Raw genomic sequence first — 26,661 nt, 5'->3', positions numbered from 1 at the left:
TTCTCAGTTAAAAAAACTAAGACCAATCTATAATGGAATACGACCTAATATCGGGTTGATAATTATTATTGTAAATCAAAGTTCTCAAGTTGAGGACAAATCGGTTATAAATGAGTTTTGAAATGTACTCATGATGGCGGTACCAGAATTTGATGAAAATTGATATGTGTTGTTTTATAAAAGGGTGATTGTCGGTGTTTTAGTAACCGGACTCTAATAATTATTTAGCGAAAATATTCATGACTATTTAGTTGACAGAAAAACTGTTGAGATAAAAATATTTAATGGTGGAGAATGGTACGATTTAGATGGTCGATACGGCTTCGAGAATCAATAAAATTAGGAAGATTATTCTCCCTTGCATTAATTGCATCTTAGTGGATGAAAAATTAGTTGAATAGTTTAAAAAACATACTTTTATTTATGCTGATTTTAGACTCATATTGGTTGATTTTGAAATTTAAGACCCCTCTGAGTCCAAGTAGCATTGAGTTTAAAAAATGTTGGGTGCTATGAGAGGGGGCTATGAATGCGATTGAAGTTTACCTATCAGGGGTCTCTCCGAGGTTGGTGGCATTGTCTCCGCCACCATGTTTAGGAAAAACGTTAAGGAGAGCAAAACTGTCACATCTAAAACAAATATTCATAATTAGAATCTGCGAACGTTTTGGCTGCTTGCTATTGGGTTATGTTGATTTATCAAATAAAACAACCAATTCGAGTAGATGGAGTGATAGTCATGCTTAATTTGACAGCGAAATGATTTCCATCATGAATGTTAATAATTACTGAAGCACTTCCTACATAAATCACAAGACTAAATCAAAGCAATTTTGGACCATAAGCTATTCACTGGTCATGTGATCTATACAACCAGTGTGGGTAAGGAATAGAGTGATCTCAGATTCACTCTCCCAGTTACCACAAATTATAATAATAGGTGCAAAGTGAAACAATTGTGCAAATTTTTCTCAACTAAAATGCAATAATCGAATCAACAGTAAGGAAATTAATAAGCTGATTTTTGATTGAATCTAGTCTTTGAAGATAAGAAAACAAGATCACCTAATTTGATAAAATAATTGGTAGCATTTTTCAGCATGCAAAAGGTAGTCATCTAAAGTGGAAGGTTGAAAAATGAATGGTATAGTAAATATTTCAAAATCTGTCAACTGTATTGGTTTTGTTGGGATATTGTTGCGTATTGAGTTGTGACCTACTCGTGAGAAGAAAAGGACTGACAAGTTTCTGTAACGGCCATTTAACCACGAGATATTCCAATTCATCAATTCATAAAAAACGTTCATTCGTTGGAAAAAATGACAAAACTAATAATTCACTAAGGGGTGGGGTTGATTTTACTATCTGGATACCAAAGGAATTAAAAGGGAGCAACTAAAGCAATCAACGCAAGCTACTAATCGACGATTCAACCTCTACTTTAGTTCAAGTAGTAAAAACGAAGTGAATTTTCTAAACAAATGAGATAATATCTAGTCAGTACGTATTATCATCGTTTTTCTGTAAAAGTGTCAGCTACGAAAGTTGTACAGCTAGCATTAGATAAGAGCTGTCGAATATTAGGCGAATATTTTTGTGGAAACGAATTTTACAATGATGATGAAAGTAATACAGTAATAATATTTGAAGAGATCAGAAAGATGCGAATTAGATAAGACAAGTTGCCCCTCTGCCTCCAAGCAGGAATCGAATCAATTCGAAGCTGGCGTTACCTAGAAGAGGGACAGCGTCAGAGGTGGCAGGCATCGTCTCAGCCACCATGTTTAGGAAAACGGTGAGCGACAGCAGAATCGTCACACCTGGACACCAATATCAATATCATTCCCATCTCTCTTGCCCCGCCTTCTCTCTTGCTTTGCTTTGCTTTGCCTATTTCTCTTTCTCTCAAGAGCTAAACACTTCATCACACACTATATACAAATAGTCATTGTACAATTCATCTCATCAACCGGTTCATTCCTATCAAGTATTTGCCATAAAAGCTGATCATTTTCCAATCTACACTTTGATAACGCTTCAAAATACACGAAAATGTGTCTCAACTGTGAATAAGCTTCGACATTTCAGCACTACTCAAAGTCAGTGAAAATTTGTTAATTCGTTATCTTGGTGAAAATTTTACTTTAAGTGAAAATCAACATGACCCTTGATTCAGGATCAATAGTATAAATTAGAAAAGGGACAGTTTTGAGCATCAGCCTGTTGTGCCTTTTCAAATAAGTAAAATAATTGAACATGATTGAACTGTGTTTGATTGGTACTTCAATTTTCAATTTTGGTTGATTATTATATCACGCATGGAAAGTATATTGATTTAGAATACGCCACCTACATATACACTAGACATGCTTGACACGGCATGCTTTGAATAAACGTATGTTTAGTTCGTAGGCAGCTTCTTCCTGTTACATAGACTTGAAGTTTTATGAAACAGACCCATGCTGTTTCGATAAGCTCGATAGAAATCATGAAAATTTGAGTTGGTACAGTTAAATATAAATTAATTCAGACTGATGATATAGCTATGAAAAGGTTGTTAATTTGCTGTGAGCCTGTATATTCGATAACAGTTAGCAGTACTAATGAATACTGCAGATGGCAGTATCTATAACTAATACAGTTAGCAGTTCACATAAATTTTGTTGTACAAATCTTGAAGAATTTACAACGCTTCATTCTGAATTCAGATTCTTAGTCTGGTTCATAATCCCTTTACGTTTTCAACTTATTTCAACTCCTACAAAGTGTTGAAATGTTTTTCATAAAGCAACTAGGCTATAATTTGCCAGAATATTGGCAAACGTAGGACAAATGAATCAGATATATTTTCTTATGAAAATCAATACGGTATTCTCAAGAGTTGAATTTATATAATTTTACACGTTCTTCAATGGATTGTATTTGGATGATTGTGGGCATTTGCATGAGATGATGAACACTGGAGAATTATTTTATTCTAAGAAGAGTTCAAGCTATAAAAAGTGGATAAGATTAGATGAAATCATTGGCAAAACTAGAATTAGTATTTTAAAACAAAACTTTTCCACAGTTCAGTCACATCTTACCTCATATCTAGTAGTAGAGATTATAAGTAAAATAAAAAATAGAAATAATAATAATGATCAAGGACCATTGATATCAATCAAGAAAAGATTATGTTATCCATCACACTTCAAATTAGGAAGGATAGTACAGATTATGGTACACTTCTTATAGTCTAATATTGAGAAGCGTATAAATAAAATACTTTGAACCAACATCAATATCGCAGACAGGTAACAGATTGGATGATTGAATAATTTTCTGTTGTTACACTGCACGTGATTATTTACTTACAAAATGAAGATCTATGATTTATCCGAAATTGAAAAGTTGGTGAATGTGAGTAGCGGGAAGAATAACGCAGTAGGAAATCAATAGTTGGAATATAAGTGAGATCATTAAGAAAATTTCAGATTTCACGAATGGAATTCCATTGGGAATACCGGTTGGAATGTATCCTCTGTGAATCTTGTATTTTGGGAGATTTTTAAACAGTGTGATTACGATTCTCCAATCGATGATTTTGATTGAAAAAGTCAGACCCAGATTTTTCTGTTACAAGTATTCAGAGTTGAGGACTTTTAAATTCTATTCAAAATATATAGATTTGGTCAACATACAGTAATAATTGTATTTCACTTGTATTTGTGTTGCGTATCAATTAGAAAAATGCTGTCCATGAATGTCTTCTAAATTGTTTTGCATTACAAGCAGTAAGTTAACGTTTTGGTAAGAGTAAGCTTGGATGCAAGCTCGAAATTCTAAAAATATGAAAATCAATATTGATGAGGGGTTAATCTATGATAATGGAAGTACTATAACTTACTTGTTATTATCATCCAAAAAGACTAAAAAGAGAACAGGGCATTGGAAGGGAATTGTTAATAGCAGTAGTCATCGAACTGCAATAAAAATTTTCGACTAGAATTTGCAGTGGAACAAATATTTCTCAATTAAACAATTTATTAATTAATTTCAGGAAAATTAAGATGGGAATTATAAAATATACCTTGTTTCCATGTGATAAAATGATAACGAATTTGTTGCTCTTTCCGAATTTCGGAGGCTCTCTTGAAGGGACAAAATAGTTCATTTTTATATTGTGAAATGTATCAATTGGGAATCAAACTTAATCGAAAAGCTTTGACTTTAGTTTGACTGTAATGTACAAGGGAAGGAATTATTTTGAGTGTGATGATGACCTACATCAGGTCGAAACAATCGATACTAATATGTGCATTTTTTACTTCATAAGTGTTTTAAAATTCAAGTTAGCAATCATTTCTTGGAACCCTCTGTATTTTGAAATCTCAATCCTAGTGAACAGAGAATTTTGTGAGGATTTAGATCATAGATTTGTGATCATTTTTTGGAACTCTCCGTATTGTGAATGATCAAACGTAATGTATACAGTATGTTGAAAGGAAAGAGAGCGTCGTGGATCTAGTTTGACTGTAATTGTACAAGGGGAGCAATTAATTTTTGGAACCCTTTGTATTGTGAATTCTCAATCGTAATGTACACAGTATGTTGAAGGAAAAGAGAGCGTCGAGGATTTAGTTTCACTGTAATTGTATACGGTTAGTAAGAAGAGGAGAGAGTTTTGGAACAATATGTGTAATTGTGAATTCTCAACCGTGATGTACACAGTATGTTGTAAGGAAAGAGAGCGTCTAGGATTTAGTTTGACTGTAACTGTACAAGTGGAGGAGAGAGTTTTGGAGCCATATGTATTGTGAATTCTCAACCGTGATGTACACAGTATGTTGTAAGAAAAGAGAGCGTCGAGGATTTAGTTTGACTGTAACTGTACAAGTGGAGGAGAGTTTTGGAGCCATATGTATTGTGAATTCTCAACCGTAATGTACACAGTATGTTGAAGGAAAAGAGAGCGTCGAGGATTTAGTTTCACTGTAATTGTATACGGTTAGTAAGAAGAGGAGAGAGTTTTGGAACAATATGTGTAATTGTGAATTCTCAACCGTGATGTACACAGTATGTTGTAAGAAGAGAGAGCGTCGAGGATTTAGTTTGACTGTAATTGTACAAGTGGAGGAGAGAGTTTTGGAACCATATGTATTATGAATTCTCAACCGTAATGTACACAGTATGTTGTAAGAAGAGAGAGCGTCGAGGATTTAGTTAGACTGTAATTGTATACGGTTAGTAAGTGGAGGAGAGAGTTTTGGAACAATGTGTATTGTGAATTCTCAACCGTGATGTACACAGTATGTTGTAAGAAAAGAGAGCGTCGAGGATTTAGCTAGACTGTAATTGTATACGGTTAGTAAGAAGAGGAGAGAGTTTTGGAACAATATGTGTAATTGTGAATTCTCAACCGTGATTTAAACAGTATGTTGTAAGAAAAGAGAGCGTCGAGGATTTAGTTAGACTGTAAAAGGGGAGTCAGTGAAGGAGAGAGTCTCACTGAAAGTGTACTTAGTGTACCTAGTGTGAGTTTTTCTCCACACTCAAAAGGCAGAGTGAATCCAAGCAGAGTCATGGATGAGATCATGACGCAAGGAACAATGAGGTTGACCATGTAGAAGAGAGTCCGGCGTCGAATGAGAATCTGGAAGGTGACGTCGACGTAGGGGTCATCAGGACAACAGCTGTAGTAGCGCATGCTGCGACGCCCTGGGACGCCTGCAACACAACACAACAGAGGCACCCACACACGCACCCACATTATCCAATGATGCAAAGTGACAAGCACTCCACCACACATGCACTTCAGCAGCCAACCACACGCACACACACGTTACCGAGCGGGACCATCTCTTCAACATTCCCATACAACCGTGTGAGGCACGTTACAACTCTCGACTAAAAAATGGTGTATGTATTCAAACAAATAATATTGTTAACAGCATTCATCGTGAGGAATGCATGCAAATCTGTGAACAGAAACTTCGTTCAAGAAGGTGTACGGTAATTTAGGTGCCTACATACCTTCAGATTTCATCAAACTCGCTAGCGATGCCATTCTCCTCCCAGAATTCAATTCTGCATAAATGTACACAACATTCTCCAATGAATTGAGGTTTCACCAGGTAAAATTCATGCCAGAAATGCATGTATTGGAATTCAAGGGAATGAAGTCTGGTGAGCGACCTTGACGAAACCGTAGTGTATGTAGCCAGTTTTAGATTGTAGAGTTTATCGAAAAAAATGTCATAAGTCAATAATAAGGAGGAACCCGAATTGGGGGAGTAGTCTTAACATAGTTGACAGAGAACATTTATCAAGCCACACCGAATGAGTTTGAAGGACTATCAGATTCAGAGCAGCATTTATCCGATTATTTAGGGCTACTTGTATGCAAAGAAAAGAAAATTAAAGCACCCTTTAATAGGCACAGACTGAAGCGCCATGAGCACGCGCATTTCACTTTTCATCAGCTGATGCTTATTAAATCTGTATTTGTACAGAAACAGTGGTATACAGATATAACATACCCGTAGTATACAGCTGATGAAATGCGCGTGTTTGTGACGCTAAAGTCTGTACGCACTTCAATATTTTTATTTTTTACACAAAAAGTTTCGAACTCTTTAGTCGTTTTCAAGTGCGAGAATAAATTTTGTTCATTCACACTTGAGACTGACTCTGAAGAGTTCGAAACATGTTGTCTAAAAAACAAAATTTGAAGGATGTTTTGATTTTTAATTTTCATTCCCCATCAGTGTGGTATAAAAAATGTTGTACAACCAACCATGTCAATTATTTACAGCCGAAATAAGATTGAATACTAGCCTGTACATATTGGCTAAACATAGCCAAAATTTGAAGTAGATACTATCTGACATAATTTATTTCATTGGAGGTTAACGCTAAACTGTTTGAGAAAACTTGAAGGGATTGGTCGCTGACATTTTTTACAAATTCTAATCTTTGTATGGAAATATGTACGATGTCGACTTATTGCTCGCATATACTGCTGTAATATTTTTTCATTTGTTTTTCTAGTAAATGTGGTGTTAGTGTGCAATGGGCCTTGCAAGACCTGGCAATGTGTGAATCAGCATACTGAGTTATCTAATTTTGAAACATCAGGTCGTCTGAGAGCAAATTGAGAAGTCCCGCTCAATTGGCTTGGTTTTGTTTGATTGACATGTATTTACCTAAGGAGAGTTTTTCGCCCGAGTCAGGTGGTAGAGTAAATCCTAGCACCGCCATGGAGGCGATCAGCACGCAGGGTACGATAAGGTTGAAAAAGTAGTAGAGTGTCCGCCTCCGTATGATTATGATAAACGTGATATCTATATAAGGTTCGGGGCAGCAATTGTAGTAAATTTCGTTCCGTTTCCCTGGAACACCTGCAAGAAAAGAGTGACAGTGCGGGACCTGAAGGAGGAGTCCAACAACACAAAACGGACAATATAAAACGATTTGTGAGCAGAGAGTAACAAATTTCATCAATGAAACTGTTTTGAAATTATCAAATCGATCAGTTTTGCCTAATATGGGACATAGAATATTATTGTTCATAGGATCTAATAACGTCAAAGTGATTTGTAGTATGATTTTATTATCCCCCAATAATTTTGATTAATTATAAATAAATGATTCAATCGCAACTCTTTCTATTTAGGAACTGTTTGAATTGATTATTTCATTGATAAAATAATTGATTATTGTAACGAGTTTTTACTCTACAAGAAATAAAGAATTGAATTGATTTACAGCATTCAATTTGGATTTTCGTTTAACAATGAATTAAAGAATGGATTCCTAAATTGATTATTGTAACGAGTTTTTACTCTACAATAAATAAAGAATTGAATTGATTTACAGCATTTAATTTGGATTTTCGTTTAATAATGGATTAAAGAATGGATTCCTAAATTGATTGTTCATTGATTATTGTAACGAGTTTTCACTTCAGAAAGAATAAAGAATTTAATTTTGTTTTCGTTTAATAATGAATTAAAGAATGGATTCCTAAATTGATTGATCCCTACTTTCTTCCAATAACTGGAGTTTTGGGTTTTCTGAATGTCAACTGCCACTTATTCAGAGAAATGAGAACTTTCCATTCAATATTATCTGAGAATGTTCTACAGTTTGAATATAACAATTGAATTAAACAGTGTAAGGAGTGGCCTCCGCCAATTATGTAAAGGACTGATGTGACCTCCACCAAATATGTAAGGAGGTGCCTTCACCAATTATGTAAGGGTGGGGAAAGAATCTATATGTAATATGTTTTGGAGGTTATAAGATGGAACAAAAGGTGAACAATCTACTATATAATTTAAATAAATAAATAAATAAATAAATAAATAATTTTATTCATGGAGGCAACAGGTAAAAACCCATTTTGCCTCCTTCACACATTACAATCATACACTATACAATCCAAAAATGTATTTTAAGAATTAAGTATGAAGAAATGTAATGTAAGTGAAATAATAAGAAATGGAAATTGAATGAATCAAAAATACTAACAAAAGTATGTCAAATGAATGAGAATGAAATTAAATATAAGATTTTAACAATTTGACGAATCTTTAACATATATTTGCATCTAAACAAATCAAGATTAATTTATTATAAGAAAACAATATTAAAATGAAATTAATGGGGAAGCTACGATAAAATAAACTGGATATTCAGGTACTGGCAGGAGATCATAAATCTCTTATGGAACTTGTGAAGCATTCATTGACTTAGTATGAACAAACTGTTAGGAATGTAAGTTATTCGATGACAAAATTGTAATTATCTTGCTTCTCATCCGCGAATTGAATTACTATACTCAAGATTGATAGTAATTGAGTCAATGCTGGATAATTTACAAGGATGAGTGTCTGCATTATAGGAATTATCGCCTCAATATTGACAAGCCACTGTCTCCTGAAATATCATGATTAATTATTATTAAAACGATTGAAATTTATTTACTCTCTGCAATAAATCGTAGTAATGAAATAAAAAGGCAGAACTAGTTTAAATACATATTATAATTAAAAAATGCATTATTAGCTTACGAATGTTCAGAATATTATTCAATTTTATCATTATTTAGAAAAAAGACTGATTACTTCTAATAGGTCAAGATATATTAGTAGGCTCGGCTTCTAGGACATTTATTCAGGATCCTATAGATTAAATGATCCATGAATTTCAATAAGTGTCCAAGGAACCAGAGCTTGGAGCCGCATTTATAAACGATTCTCAGGTCGATCTTATTAGCAGAGCACTTTGTTAATCCAATGACAACGATTCTGTTGGCTGGTTCAACATTTTCAAATAGTTTCTGTAGGAAACATATTCCTACTTGTCTAGAAGCTTCATTCTCTTGGCATGCTTTGCAAATCGTTTATAAATGAGGCCCTATATGTTATGAGTAAAGATTTTAGATGATGATTGATTGTTCATTATTACAGTACTTTATTTGGGAAGTTTTATGAGTTGATTATTTTCAGAGAAATTGGATAGAGTTGTGGAGAAGTGAAAGAGGCTGTTTGAGATGGAAGACGGGAGAGGAGAGGGGAGGGGTTAGAGAGTGAGCTCAGCTTTGTATTGATTGCTTGATGTCGCCCCTTCCCCTCCACCCCACTCTATCCTACCCACCCCTAAGTCCTAACAGGACTTTACAGGAAAAACTAATCGACTGCGGGCGAAGTAGAGAGAGCGGATGCTGAAAATGAACACGGAATTAACAAAAGAGATAACAAGCCCTGGGGCCTTACTTTGTTCGGTAATATACGACCACTTCAATTAGGATGCAATAAGCTGGCTGCTAGCATCGCCAATCTTCTATCTCTCTATTAAGACTGCTTCTTCCCAGCCACGAGTGATCATCATCAAAATTACAATTTACTGGCTGCACAGTATTGAAGTTAAGTTGATTTCAAGTCTCAAAAGTTATCATCAATGGAATAGAATAGAATTACTTGTCGTGGAGAAGTTTGAGCATTAATGTCCACTCTACCATTTATCACTTAACTACTCAATCTAGTGCTATAAAACATTTTAAAAGATAATTTGATTGTATTGTATGAGATGTAGTGGTATTTCTCCATTATTGAACGAATAAGAGGTTGATGATGTCAATACAACTATATATTTATTCACCATTAATTCATATTACAGAACCAGGATTCATGGTAACACCTACCACATCTTCAGCTGAACTAATGTGTTTGTTATTGTCGAAGGAACAGGAACTTTAGTATGACAACACTTTATCACAGATCAAGTACAAGATTTACAGTGAATATTGAATAAATACTATATACTGGATTTTTGAAACTAGACAGTCATATCTGGAGTGGTACTGAAATCACTGAAAACACAGCCATAGCAGAAAGATCCTTCCCTTGGCATCGGCTGATTTTCTAGAAAGTTCTGAGGGAATAAAAATATAGTGGTATTGACAACATCAACGTCTTATTCTTTCAACTATAAAATATTTTAGAGGACAAAAGTAAACTATGATCTATGAAAACATCGCGAGTGACAAAACATCGTATTGTTGAATGAATTTGAATCAACGGCAAAATATTCACGAATGAGCACTACACAGTTCGGAAAATAACTATCGTGCTTCACAATAAATAATGTGACGAGTTATCGAAATATATTTATGCGACTAGTTTATCGCGATAATCTATATGATAAACACCTACCACATCTTCAGCTAAACTAATGTCTTTGTTATTGTTGAAAGAACAGGGACTTCCCTGCTGGAATGAATATAGTTGTATTGCTATATAGGCTAGATAAAGTGATAAAGCTATGAAGTAACCATAATATTCGATAATATTGATAACCATAAGCTCTGAAACCGTGGACAGAGACTACCGCTCAGTTAAAACGTGGTTGAGTTGTAGAGAGTACATTATTGTCCAAACTTCGCCACGTCAACAAATAAAAAAGTTATTCTATTCTATTAAAATGCAGTGACTATAGCTCCAAATTAAAATAGTTTTATCGTTGATTTTTATCAACTTTCTACAAACAGGAACTAAGATTGTTAATCGTTCGGCGTTATTTTTCCAAATATATTAGTTAATTATTAATAGTTGATTTGATTAATCTGAAGGAAAAAAGGTCGATGCAAGGCAAGATTGAATTTTAGCTGTTTCAAACATCGTCATAATCGGTGATCTAACATTCTACCTCATACAAAACAATGCACGGTCGATTCCAGTGCAGAAATGAGTTGCTCGTGATCATCATTCTGAAGAGAAATATGATACAGAAAAGAAGATTTAGAAATGTTGGAGAAATCAGGGTGGTTTTAGACATTGAACCAGGGTTTTGTAAGATTGTGGTACCCAATGACATTGGGGTGATGCATATTATAACATTAGCATATGGCTAGTGTTTCTTTTGTAGAAAATATTCAAGCCTCAACGTAAAACAGAAAAGCATACTGTTATTATATTCTAACATTGCAATATTTGTTTCAATAGAAATTTAGTCAGACTTCGTCATGTTCCTATTAATCTATCCATACATCATAATATAAATTAATACGGTATCATTTAGAATTTACCATTACCTGGAAGAAGGATAAATTGTAATCTAATTATGACAGATTGAAAGCGAAGCCAATCTGACTAGGTCGTTTTGACTAATTTTATCAATTTGCATACAGAACTACGATTATGCAATTTTCAAGTGTGAATCAGTTGGGAATGTTAGAATATTCTGTTGTATTGAATATTCATAAGAAACCTCCCCTTTGATGTAAAAAATTGTGTTCAAACCTATTGAAAATGAAATACAAGTAAATGCATTGCATTTCATTTTCAATAGGTTTGAACACAATTTTTTACATCAAAGGGGAGGTTTCTTATGGAAATTCAATACACAATAATAAAATTGGGACAGAATAGAACTGAGGAAAAAAATGAGTTTTGAAATATATGTTCATTCTACTGAATTAGATTTAGATAAAGAGGATGAATTGGAATTTTCTTTCCTATTTACTGAACATTGTCATCTGATAAATTTCTATTGAAACCGCCATTATAGATATTAAGTGGTGGAATGTGATAGAAATAATTCTTTCACAATTATAAAAAATGCTGTACATAAAGAAAACACTCATCCCATTTCTTGGAATCATAAATGTGTAACCATCTCATCACCATTGTGTAGTTTTTCAAAGCAAACATTTCAATATTGTGCAGGAGATTAATTTGTGGTATTGAATGCAAGTGCCAGAAACAGGGGAAATTTATGTTATCCAGGGTTATGATTATCAAGCTCAAAAGCGATTTGGAAAATTATTTTTCGACTGTACAAACATTTCCAAAACGTTTCAATTTATAGATACCATGCTTTATGCTTAACGAGGGTAACACTTGGTATAAAGCTTAACAAATAAGAGCTATTCATTCCACCATGAGAATATTTGGGAATACATCATATAATTATCTACTCTTAATGTTAATCTAGTTTGCTGATATGAAATTTCAAATATTTAGTTCTCTGGCAAATGACACTATTCAAATGTATATTCATCTATTCTTGATTTCTTCACTGGAACATTGAGACCTACCGTAATCATACTTTTTGTAGATATTATATTTTTTATTTACTGTAAATTTTAATCTGATTTGCTGATATTGAATTTTAAATATTTAGTTCTCTGACAAATGACTCTATTCAAATTTAAATTCATATACTTTTGATTTATTTACTGGAACATTGAGACATACCTTCATCATAATATTTGTAAATATTATATTTTTTATCTACTCTAAATGTTAATCGTATTTGCTGATATGGAATTTTAAATATTAAGTTCTCTGACAAATGACTCTATTCAAATTTAAATCCATCAACTGTTGATTTCTGTACAGTGACATTGAGACATACCGTAATTATCCTATTTGTAGATATTTTTATTTACTCTAAATGTTAATCGTACTTGCTGATATGGAATTCCAAATATTAAGTTCTCTGACAAATGACTCTATTCAAATTTAAATCCATCTATTGTTGATTTCATTACTGTAAAATTGAGACATACCGTAATTATCCTATTTGTAGATATTATATCTCTTCTAACACATCAATCCCACTAACATGAATATTTTTTAAAAGTATTCATTTGTTCAATATTGATTTGGTTTAGAACTGGTCGTAACAATTGAAGAAACGTACGATAAAAGTATTTTTCGAGAACTTGGGTAGGCCTATTCTCGATAGAATAATTGAACATTTATACTCCAAAATCAAATACATGAAAATACAATTGTATTTGGATTATGCAAATTGTTACTTTAGATAATTGATAATATATGTTAACAGTTAGTACCTTGGAATGAATCTCTTTCATCAAAACTATTCCAGTGGGTTTAAAATGATTTATGCTGAACATGAACAATGCAACTTGTGTTTAGTTGTTCACTTGAGGATTTACTCTTTCAAATCTATGCTCATTTATATTTACTTTGTTATTATGTTCATACATAATATATAATATTATTCATATAGAATGTAGGCTTATTATAATCAATGTTAATAATTATCTCCAAGATTAATATGTTTGGGATTTTGTCTACAGTACTTAATAATCAATAATCCACTTTATTATCTATTACATTATCAATAAACTTAATGTAAAATGGATATTTGACTTGAGCCTATATTAATTGAAATATGGAGTATTTGATATGTCAATATCCCTTGTGATCTGTAACAAGTCACATTGAACTATTTCCAGTATTTTACTTTTGATTTTGTAATATATTTTAGCCTATATTAATTGAAATATGGAGTATTTGATATGCCAATATCCCTTGTGATCTGTGACAACTCACATTTGAACTATTTCCAGTATTTTACTTTTGATTTTGTAATATTTTTTTGCCTATATTAATTGAAATATGTAATATTTGATATGCCAATATCCCTTGTGATCATAAACAACTTTACTTGAACTATTTCCAGTATTTCACATTAGATTATTTTTGTTGACTGTGCACGTTTTTCACTAGTTTTGCACTTTTGGAAATACTTTTTTGCGATTCAATTTCAGACTTTATTCAGAGAATGATTTAGCTAACATAAAGTTGACATACCTAAAAGATCCCACTCTCCATTCGTTATGAAACTACTAATATCTCCACCGCCTTCGTCTTGGAGTTGGAGATCGAGCTGAAAAAGAAAATTACAACGAATGAGCAAAGATTGATAATGATATCAATTGATGCAGGAACACTCTTATCAACTATAAAACCATTGATTTCGATTAAATACATTGATTCATTGAGAATACTGTACCGATTTGTGTGGTTTCTTATTATAATTGTATGTTATTAAAGACACTTTGTTGAATTGAGAGAAAATTCAAACACATAACAATTTATTTGAACCGGTAGAGCTAGCTTATAGCAATTTGTGAGGTGCTTGATATTGTTTGCTAAGCTAGTCAAGCCCATCAGTTTTGAAAATTGAAACTAAATAAATAATTTGATTGATGAGAAAGATTAATGAACTAGATTATCAATTGTAACTACTGAATGAAAAAGACTAAGAAATTGCCAAAACCACAGATTTATTGATACTTCGAAAGACCGGTTTCGGTTATTACACCATTGTCAATATCTGATAAACTGAGATTATCAGAGATTGACAATGGTGTAATAACCGAAACCGGTCTTTCTAAGTATCAATAAATCTGTGGTTTTTTGACAATTTCTTAGTCTTTTTCATTCAATATGAATAATAACCACAATATCAACTTCTCAACTACACAAAAATTGTAACTACATTTGTTATAATTTGGGGTGATGATTTTCTCCCTGGGATCATCATAAAACATTTCGCATTAACAATGGCGAATTCACATCAAATTAGTTTCCTAATAATTATTATTAGAAATAGCGATATTTTCATGATTTATTTTTCAACATTGGTGGGACATCATTCACATAAGATGGTTAATATATTTTAAAAATTAGAACTTCCATTGAGAATGAAAGAACATATTTTCTTGTTTTGCTTGAAAAGCTATATAAATTATATTCATTATTCTATCATTGTGAAGTGATATTTTTCAACACTATGCATTAATTAATAAATTTCACTGATGAAACCCTAATTTACTCAGTTAAATAGAAAATAGTTGCATTTTTAGGAACACATTGAGCTGTTTATTATTTGGTCATAATATTGTTTTGAAAATTTTAACTAAGGTAGTTAAAAACAGAGGTATTTTTCAAAAACATTCAGATTTCCATTGGATATGTCACATACCAGTCTAGTGTATGGACATCTCATAGACATAGATGTATTTCCTATTCCAGGATATTTCTTCATGAAGCAGGCAGCTATTTATGATTTTATGAACAGACTCTTATTGCCTCTGTATCAATTAATTAACAATTAATGAGACTTAATAATCATTATTTTTTTTAAATATTATTTATCTGATCAATTTATTGATCAAACCGTTTTCATTGTCTATACATTGTTCGTATGCTAAAGAGTTCAAATTTCAATATGGAACAGCATTGAAGAATATGTTATCAGCATGGTCTCACATGTGCCATGACAAGAACATCAATACGAACATATACAAGAATAATACAGTAAAGAATTATTATCATGAAAATATTGACAATATTTTTCAATTATTACAATTACAAAATTACTATAGAAAACCTAATACTTACCCTGGACAGGAACACAAATTCGTGTGAAAAAAATAAACAAGAAGTAGAGAAAAGATAGAAGAAAGTGCGTTTTAAATGTTAATAATAGTTTTATTTGAAAAGGAAATTTTTACAAGAGAATAGGTTGAGAAGCAAGAATTCAACTAAAAAAGTTCATGATTATTTAAGGCAGGTTTTTTAGCTTTGTTTTTAATTTTTAGTTATTATTTATTTAATGTTGTGAATTATTTTACGGTAAGTTTTTTAATGTATGAATTATCAATTTCAAATTCACGAATGGTTAAATGTATTTTCTATTGGAAATGTCTTTTTTGAATCTGGACTATTTCAAAAAATGGTACTATGATTCTAATTGGTTCAAGTTATAATGGCTACTTGAACTTATAATGGCTACTTGAGAATAGTTGATTTAGCACATTAACGTACTGAATGCTCAGAATGTCGTCAAATGACGACAGTTTGAAGTAATTTTATTGAATGATTAAATAATACATTACCAGTGGAACTGAATAATAAAATATCAAATTTGTATGATTATCTCGACATTGTAACTCGCACAATGGAATAATTTACGTACATTATCCTTCAAATTATCATTCTTCCAACATATAAGAAAGAGCTGAACTGATAAAATTTGATGTAGCCTTTCATCACTAGCTATGAATGAAACCATTTGGAAAAGGGATAGACACTAGCCTCCTTTTTATTTTATCAAATTGATAATACGGTGTGACTTCAGTTTTATGAATCATACTACTATACTTATATACAAGTCTAATATATTTATATATTTTTATTAATATATATGTTTTCAATAAAAAAGAATGACAGGTTTTGAGAGTGTAAGAGTTTGTGAATATTCTTCACCAATGTACTTGATGAGTACAATGGATGGATTCATGGAAATTCAATGAATACTGCATTTATACTAATCGATATAATTAATATTATTTATACTTCATGGAAATTCAATGAATACTGCATTTATACTAATCGATATAATTAATATTATTTATACTAATTGCTTATAATGGAAGAAGATCTTTGAAAGTTATCATTGAACAGAGTGGATGAGAAAACTCAAACACATTCTTTTGTGAGAATTGAAAAAGAGTGGCCCTACTTCTAAAATAGGCCTGATGGTTGAGAATTATGAAGATGGAGGACTGAAAAAATGATTTCAATTAGGATGGAACATAGATACGTTAATTTATATCCTTTATATTATTTTAGGGAATGGGGTACTTGATATCTACCGAAAAAGAATGGCAATATTTACCGAAACGTCTTGGATGTTTTCAGTTTTAATTAAAATCTGTCTAGAGAAAGTATTATTGATGATATCTGATGATATCTTGATTATAATATATATTTTTGTTTTTAGTAATTAATTATTAAGTTGCTCAACCTTTCCGCTATAGTACAAATAGGGTTTAATAGGGTGAAAGTTTTAGAATAATTTTTATTTTAATTTTGTTAACAAAGTCAACATCTCAGAGAACTTACCGCGAGCATTGGAGTGGAAAAAATTCAAAAAACAAAATTATTTCGACGAAAGTTATTGGGGTAGAGTACTTACATTTTCTGTAGAATGGTATTCGCAATGAAATTCATAGAATTATGTATTTAGTTCTCATCGTAAATTTCATTCTATGAATGGAATTGGATTAGTCTTTATCAGAATTGACTTTTCTCATACTGAGCCATTATTTTTCCAAAATGATTAATAAATTGGTAATGTATTTTCATGAGTGAAACTTGTGTACAGGATTAGAATAATGTAAAGAGTAGAGTAGAGTACCATGAAATTGTGCATATAATATAGTGAAAAGTGTACCTATAAATGTGATCTGGTGTGTGTCAATGTAGTTGTTTAGTACTAATCCCTGTAATTATATTCGTTTATATAATTCATATATCTAGTTATGCTATTTATGTATCATAATATCTATATTTTCTCATGGTTTACAAGCAATGCTTGAGTTCGCAGTTTTTCAAATAAGTGGCTATGTGATAGGTACAGATAAGCTGCTTATGTATTTGTATTCTGATAAGGTGAACAAGTTACAAATAGCCGACCCTCTTTGTTATTTAATCACTCCAATAGTCTAAAATTATAGTCACTGGTCAATTATTTTACATTTGTTACGTTTCAATCACAAATATGGAGGAATTAGCTATATTGAAAAGTATCCTTATAACTTACTTAAACTTGCTATCAAGGGCTCTACTATTCAAAGCAACGAAAGTTGCATGAAATTTGAGTAAAAATCTAGTGTTTTGGTGTCACTTTCTTACTTGAAGTAGGATCTCGGATCTTATTTGAACGAATGATTTAAAGGACAACTCAAGATTTTTTTTTAAATTTAAATGTAGAACTGTAGATTATACAATCACCTGTTGATGACTCTTTAGATTTTTATTAAATGATTGATTCATAGAACTATTGTGAGTTATCTGAGAACTGCAAGATATTGATTAATTGGCATAATAAATGAGCCTGAAATTGAAATATTCTATAGTTTTCAATTTAAAAGCTTGAAAAGTATATTATCAGTTCCCAGATTTAAATTTGACCGAACCTTTCAATAGTGACATACAAAAATATTACGGGACTTTATATTATTTAAATTTGAGTTATGGAGACGCAACAAATATGCTTGATAAAAAATATACTTATAATATAAGGCATGATAAAACCCTGACCGTTTTGATCAGGTTATATTATACATCACTAGGGTATTGATGACAAGCCATAAAAGTCAAAATTAGAATAGGGGATAGAATAAAGAATACAAATATTACAAAATTTAGTTTTTCTAGTCAAGAACATACATATTTTAGGCCGAATAAAAGACGAATAGATTTTTAAAGTTGAATTAAGTTATGAAACTAGTTTCTAAATAAACCTACAGTAATGATAATTTAATAGGGATTTAAGGTGGATTTGGTTGAAATTTTTCAGCTAAATCAGTTCATGCATTCAGTTTTGAAAAGCCAAGGAGATTTTGTATGTACATGTGGGCTTTACTATTACCTATTGAGTGGACTCGTAAGTATTCAATTGATAAGGAAACTCTAAGGAAAGAAATATTTTATAGCCTACTGAATGTATAATTCAACAGCGCTGATTGTATCTAGATTGTAGATTGTCTACAAGGAAGCGTAAACTTTAGTTGTTGAATGGTGTTTGGAAATGGCTCATGCACGAATATAAGTTGTTGTGTTACCTTATGTCGTCTACCTAGGTGTTCCTTTTGGAGAGCCGCTACATATGTTGAATTAAAAATAACACGCCAATTGAGTGAGTTACACTGCGTAAGTGGTCCAACCTCCCTTTGGTTGCTGCAAACCGATTCGCCCTTCAAACAGAAGCTTGACAAACATTAGTTGCATTGCATTGCACGGTTGTGCGTTGTGCGTTGGCCTCGGTGAGTCAGAGCTGCAGCAGCTGATATTAACAAATAACTCACAATGAAATATGATGAGGGAATAATGTAATGAGGGATTGATGAGGCCCTTGGTAAGCAGCAACCATAGAGGGCCGGTCTATGTCTGAATTGTGAGAAATGCTCTACCTGGAAGCCGTCATAGGTCCAGCTACCGAACTTCATTTCACAGCGCTGGTCATCAAAGGGGAACCACGTAATGTCTATCTTGCATGTGCTCTTGAAGATACCCGGCGGCACATACAGGCAGCTGCCGTTATTCCTGACCACAACGTTGGTCGGGTAAGTCCCGTCGAACCCTTCATCAGCACTTCACCAGCAAAACAAACACAAACAACGTAAGAGGGCGAAACATTGTACGTACATTCGACAAAACAAAATAAAAATCAATTAATCGAATAATGAGGATAGAGGTGAGCGGAATGGATGATGGCATGCAGAGAACAGAACGCATGCGCAGTAACATCTACTCAATGGGCCTAATCCCAAATTATTATCAGATCAATCAGCAAACAACAATTGCATGATGATCTACCAGCTCTCACCAACCAAACTACGCCAAATTTAATCAGTGTACTGTATAGTTTGTTTGTGTTACAAACATACTTCTCTTTGTATAAAATTCTACTTGAGATCCACCAATCACAATTCTCGTGAATATGCCAAACACATGAGCAAATCGAATTGCAATAAAGAATTACATAAAAATAAATTTTGCAAACTGAATAGAACTTGCAGATCTATTTGCGAATGATACATTTTGAGAAAAATTGAAACATCTGGTGGAGCTTCCAAGGCAAAGTTGTTTTAAAATAATTTAAGGGTAATGTATTTATTGTTATTCATTTGATTAAATGGGATCCAGATAGGAGTGAATATTTTATCATAACTAGCGAATAGAAGTTTAAGAATGGATAATGGGGTTGTCTCTTAGATCATAATAGAGCTATTGAAAGAGCTCACAGAAGGGTAATTAATAATTAAAAACAAAAAAACTAGGGATGAGAAGATGATAACAAAACTTTTGTATACAAAACCTTATTATATTCAAGAAAAATACATCTTAATCATATTCTGTTGAAAATTATTTTATTATATAAGTGTAAAAAAAAATCGAAACACAATAATATAGTAAAAATAAAAGGGCTGGATATAGAATTGCAATATTTATAATGTATTTTCTAAAATACTGTATGTTGTTATTTTTTACATGTGTTGTGAGTATTTCAATCACATTATTTTATGAAGCTATTAAGTTTTGGTTACAAATTATGAATAATAATAGTAATCAACATAATATAATTTGGGATTATATGAAATATCAATCACATTATTTTATGAAGCTATTAAGTTTTGGTTACAAATTATGAAATAATAATAGTAATCAACATATAATATAATTTGGGATTATATAAAAATCAGTGAATATAGCTTTTTTAAAATAAAATTGAAATAATTAAATTTTGAAAACAAATAACACAGTATTACTGATTGCAGTCAGTTAGTTTGAACAGTAATAACTGTACTAGGGATGGGAATTTTTTTTTTAATATTATAATATCGAAAATAAATGTTGGAAATGAGTCACATTATATTATTTGTCAGATAGACTATTGATAGGAGAAACAAATTCACATTGAGAGTAATACCTGATTATTTTTCAATTTCACTCAACATCTACTTTATAGAGCTTTGAATACTGTTGTATCATTTAGAATATATCAAATTTGAAATATCAATTGGTAATGTGATGAAAAATTAGTGTGATCCAGCTTAGAGATCACAGGTTGATTCAGTGGAAATCTTGGTCCTCCAAAGACCTATCAGAAAAGCTCATACATGAACAATTAGTCTATTATCTTCAATGAATATAAGAAGTATCAGGACAGGAAACTGAATAAACTTAAAATCAAGATGTATTAAAATAGGCAAGGACAAAAACATAAAATAAAAAAACCAATGATGATAGGCATTCCATGCAAGCAACAGAAATAAGGCGGGATTTGTTATGGCAACTTAAAATGCTGAATAACAAGGATGTAGAATAGTTGTGGGTCAGGATGAATTTTTGTTTTTAATTTCCACAGAGGCTTAAAATTGAGTTGACCGTTTTCAATTTGGCTCATAGCTCCTGATTTTCGACAAAGGTATTTTGAAAATCAGTTTATCCATTACAAATTTACTGAGATTTTAATTGGATTTATTCATAATTTGAAATATATTTTATCGTCCCTTTGAACAAAGACAAAGAATAGTTTGTTACTATTACTAGTTCTAGCATTGAATTTCATACGAGTGATGAGGTTTTGTTTGGAAATCTTTCAGAGTTAAATGAGAATTATTCTATTTTAATTGGCACGATATTGATGATTTATAACATTGCCATTAAATATTCAGAATTTTTATGATATTTTCAGTCTTATTCAAATTGTTTGTGATTTTCTATTGAAACCGAACTTTGATTCAGAAGTGAAAATTAATAGAACTGATAATTTATAACTTGGAAATCAATGTCGATCTGAGATGGTATTGAAGTGCCTTATTATATTTCTTATTGTATTTAAAAATGAAGTATAAAATAATTGGTGATACTCTAAATAGAGAGAAAAAGCCACAATCTTGTATGGTATGATTCAAAAAATTAAATAATGTACTGCTCTTTTAATGAATGGTTATGTTTGTGAAAGATACGGTAACTTTAGATATCGTTCCATGATAGGAATCACTTTTCTAGTTATATACGGTACTGGAGTGTTTGTTTTACGTTGTCTCCATTATGATGTGGAAATATATTTTTAAATTTATTTTACGTCTTATCAAAAATTGTATTTACAACCCGGTGCTATATGGTATGATCAAGGTCTTGATTAAACCATCGTAATTAAAATTTGAAGTTTCTCTATTAATGATTGATACATATAGCCTATATCATATCGATTTGCATTATAAGGATCGAAATAAATTGAATATTCTGACATAATCATGTACCAAATTGAAAGATCAACTCATAGTTATGTGAATGACGAATTCTTACTGGTTCAATTTAGAATTAGAATTGAATTAGTAAGTAATTTCACAAGAGATAAAGTTCGAATTTTAACAACATATAGAACCTATTCCTTGGACAAATGAATGCTGAAAAATATATTTCATGATAGGATTTGAGTATCTATGTCAGTATGAAATTTTCAAATTATATTTTAATAATAGTGTTATTTTCAGATATATGTGGAACTAGTACTACTGCGGCAAAATTTTATAGAGTTCAGGAACATAAATTGCTTAATTATACTCGCCAAAGCAAAATAGAGGATAGTGTAACGTATTGGATAGCTCTTCTGTGGAAACATTGATTATGAATGAAATGATAATGTGAAGCAGGTAAACGAATGTGAAATGTGGCTTCTAATCCTGAGGAGAGGAAGCTCTCATAATCGCCAAGGAGCTTCCTCTCGCCAGGACATCGCCGGTGGGTATTCTGCAGCCAAGAACAACGGCCATGTCAAACCATGTCTGCGACCGGGTACCAGATATATTACTCAATATTATTATTCCACTGCAATGAAAATAATTGTACGGCGAAATTTAAATAAAGTATCGATAAACATGCAGAAGCATGTTCTACTGTTACTAGTCTATGAATATTGTAAAATATAGTTTCAAGTATGTAATCGAGTGTAGAACATTCCTGAATAATTTATAATTACTCGAATCGAAGATATATACCATTACAAATAAATCCATAATTGACCAATGTTATCATTGATTTATTAAGGGATTATTGTGTATAAATAGCTATTCAATGATGGCTACAATAATTGTTTGAGAAACTATAAAAGGTACAAAATAAAGATATTACAAGAAGCAATAACTTATAATACTTTCATTTTTATGATGTGGAATATCAGAAAACAACGTTTCATCTTCTAATATGGAGCTTCATTTACAAGGATATCGAATTGTGGGCTTAATGTTTTCGAGAATCAGGTTATTGGATGTTTCAAGTGAGAAAGACGTGGATTTACATGTTTGCATGTTTATTTCAACTTCCCATGAGAAAAGGAAAACATTATAAAACATTTGAAATCCTGTTAATGATTGTGACTCCCTCCAACTTTATAAAACAACAAAATATTCAAAGTTTTTATATTTTCTTTTTAGTTAAAATAATTATTTAAAGTTGATGTAAGAGGAAACAAGGCATTCCTACGTTACTACTAAAATAAGTATTGAGATGTCAAACTTTTCAATATTAATTGATGTGATTTATCATGTTATTTATATAGTTTTGTTTAATAATTTGTATTTATCAATAATGATTTATTTATTATTCCTGAAATAATCATTTAAAGATTAATAAAATGAAGTTTACTCTTACTTTTAAATTGATGTATAGGTTTAAAAAGTGTTGAATCAATGTTGTTTTAATGATTAATTCAGGAATAGTTGAGTTCGGTAGTTTTTGTTGGTGTACCATGCAAGAAGGTGACTGAAACATCTTATTGGTGAAACAAGGATAAGTGAGTAGTAAGTAGTGTTTTACAAAGAAAATATATCCATGCAGAACATTACATAAATCACATTTGACCTAGAAAGAGTTGAGCTCAACAATAATGCCATTTTGAACATGAAGTGATAATCACATTGCCAATATACTACTTATTTATGCAAATTTAATAAATCCAGTTTATGAAAATTGAAAGTTAGAGTGAAAAGAGAGTCCCTGATGAGTTAATAAAATCCTAATCAGCCAAATGCGATTTTTTCAAATTTTTAATATTTTTTCCTCAATGATTATGATGATTACCGATAATAAGATTGGAAGAAGTTAGATGAGCAAGTGGGATGATCTAGCTCAGATTGAGTTCACAGACCCAGGAAGGTCAATGCATTATATCACGAGCGTTGTATCGTTGCTTTGAATAAAAACTCAACTGAAAAATACACTATCGAGCATTGAAAAAATTTAGAAAGGACTTGACAGATGAAATCATCATTATTGACTTTATTATAAATAGTAAACCAATTATGATTTAGCATTTCATGAGAATAGATTCGAGGTTCTTAAAATATTAGTATCAAACACACAAGGGATCATGAATGTCTTGTGCCTCATAATAGATTTATTAAAAGAATGTACTAACCCCTAGGTTATAAATTGTATAAATTTTCAAAACAATGACTTTTGATAATATCACTTCAGCGGTCCCTACCTTATGGCATTATTATTGAACAACAAATACACATATAATAGTTTGAAAACTTCTAATATAAAATTCAAAGACACGCTAGATCAATAATTTATCTAGAATTTTTCAAATTAATCAAAAATACGCTATGAAGAGCTCTTGAAAATTTTTCATATTAGTAGTAACATTATTTCGGTGACAATGTAATGAAAATAGTTTTTTTTTCAAGAAATTGAGCTCCCGGGAAAATTGAACAGTATAGCATCGGAGATGCGAGAAGCTGAACAGAACTACATGGTCCGATAAACAATAATTGTTGAGGCTACAATTACTGAGGCTACGACATTTTATCGGGATAATCATAATGAGGATTAATAATCTTCATGAAATTTATCTGATTTTGCTTTTTTACGTAGTCTATTTTGAAATTATTTCATGAATATAAGTTCAACGCGTTATCGTCTCAAACAGTAGACGAGTTAGATGGATTAAATACAGTACATACCCGCTTGAAAATGAGCTTACCTGTTGTACATGAGGACATCGGGCTTCCATATCCGGTGAGGTGGAATTCTGAGATCTTTCACTCCGCCGTACTCTGTAGAATTCCATCTCAAGTTGACGTCGTTCCATTCCTACGAGGGATGCGTGAACAAAGATAATTCTACATGAAATGCATCATTTACATAATGCTATAAATTACTTTCTAGTAACGCAACAAGGTTTCTGCACCTCAAATCAAATCGAATCAAATGAATTATCATTGCAGTTTCAAATAGCCTGGAACTTCAATTGCACAAATTAAATAATAATACTTTGTGGTAGTGATTGAATTCATGAAATCACTTACATTCATTAGTGGACCAGATTATTATCAACACAAGACTGCATTCTGTACACGTTTTATCATTGTCTCGAAACTAATTAAAATCTAATTGTTGAACTCCAAATAATTGAGGGGCCTTTCAAAGAGATTCAATAGATTTAATGTCAAGCAGCAGTTGATTTTGTTTAGAATCAACATACTGGATACTGTTCTCAGTCTATATTAATTAGTCCAAGTATTACTCTGATAAATTTATTTGTCTTATCTCTCTGTTAATTATAACATGATATATTAAACTTGATACAACATAATAAAACATGGGGCTAAATTCAAACTGTTAACTAATCATTAATCGATTCTCAATATACGGTATTATATAGTTCACGCCAATTCCCTATAAAAGCATTGACTGACTGAACTAGCAAAATTGTTCTACTAATATTAAACTACTTCGGTACTATCAGATACTACTTGAAAGATAATATCGTAAGCTACAAATAGTTTTAAAAATGCTGTTTTTTGTTACTTCGTTCTTGAAATTCCTCATTTATAGGAATTTCTTTGCTTTTAACAATTCACAATATTTCAAGGAATCAAACAAAATATTTCATTTATGAATAATGTTAATAATATTACTTTGATTCTATTGCAATTCTATACATATATTACAGTAGTTTATGAATATAGTAAGGAGCTGTAAACTACTTGACAAAAATACAAGAACATTTTTTACATCTAAAATGCTGAGAATCTAGAATTCAGTCAATATCTATGAGAATAAGACCACCGAACCATGCTGCTACTAAGGTACACGTATTTACAACAATTGATCTCACTAATTTTTCACTTACCACAATCAACAGTCAATAGTAACTATTTTGAGTAGGCCTACAATAACTAGATAACAGTGTTCACATTGTACTATGCTAAACAGTCAAATCTACCGCTATACAATAGAATCACTAGATCATGGCTTAAAATTTAATACAGCAAACATTACATGCATGAGCAAAATCCGTATGGAATGTTCATGATGAAACTACCGCTCTAAATTGAGTGAGATAAAAAAGTGATGATGAGAAATAATGAATTTAGGTGAAAGATAATGGAAAACAGTTGTGAAATAATAATTTATCTTTTGTAATCAATCATGATGGCAATAAAGTTTTAGCTTGCCGTCCACTTATATTTACACCAACTACAGTCTATTGAATTCAAAAAGAACTAAGGTACATGCTGAAACTCTACTATATGATTATAACAATCATTATAACTGTACCTATTGCTAATAATTGTTCTGATAGCACCATCAAAGATATGCTATTTTTCCAATATGATCTATTATTCTATATTATAGCCAACTATTAGCATTATTAATATTTTCATTCTAGCTAAAAAATTTTCTATAGAATTCCAAAACTCTTATTCTACTTGAAAATTTCTCGTTAATTGAATATTCCAGAGTTACATGGGAAATATCAACTGATAAT

General features: G+C 31.5%; 1 protein-coding gene across 12 annotated transcripts in view; it reads right to left on the bottom strand.

Annotated features, from left to right (window-relative positions):
• The window catches only part of LOC111047517 (neuronal acetylcholine receptor subunit alpha-7), a 215,879-nt gene that overhangs the window by 16,249 nt on the left and 172,969 nt on the right, over positions 1–26,661 (bottom strand). For 6 of the 12 annotated variants that reach the window (XM_039420551.1, XM_039420558.1, XM_039420556.1 and 3 more), the window contains 4 exons: positions 24,871–24,980; positions 19,286–19,466; positions 14,112–14,187; positions 7,188–7,382 (listed from right to left, as the gene is read on the bottom strand). In XM_039420551.1, coding sequence (XP_039276485.1) covers positions 7,188–7,382; positions 14,112–14,187; positions 19,286–19,466; positions 24,871–24,980 — 562 coding nt within the window. Of the gene's footprint in view, positions 1–546; positions 631–1,733; positions 1,821–5,511; positions 5,710–7,187; positions 7,383–14,111; positions 14,188–19,285; positions 19,467–24,870; positions 24,981–26,661 lie in introns of all 12 variants that reach the window. The other 6 variants (XM_039420553.1, XM_039420550.1, XM_039420555.1 and 3 more) reach the window with 3 other exon arrangements.

Source organism: Nilaparvata lugens, chromosome 2 (assembly GCF_014356525.2).
Source record: "Nilaparvata lugens isolate BPH chromosome 2, ASM1435652v1, whole genome shotgun sequence".
Classification (NCBI taxonomy): domain Eukaryota; kingdom Metazoa; phylum Arthropoda; class Insecta; order Hemiptera; family Delphacidae; genus Nilaparvata; species Nilaparvata lugens.
Note: the sequence above shows the minus strand (reverse complement) of the source record. Positions and strands in the feature narration are given on the sequence as shown.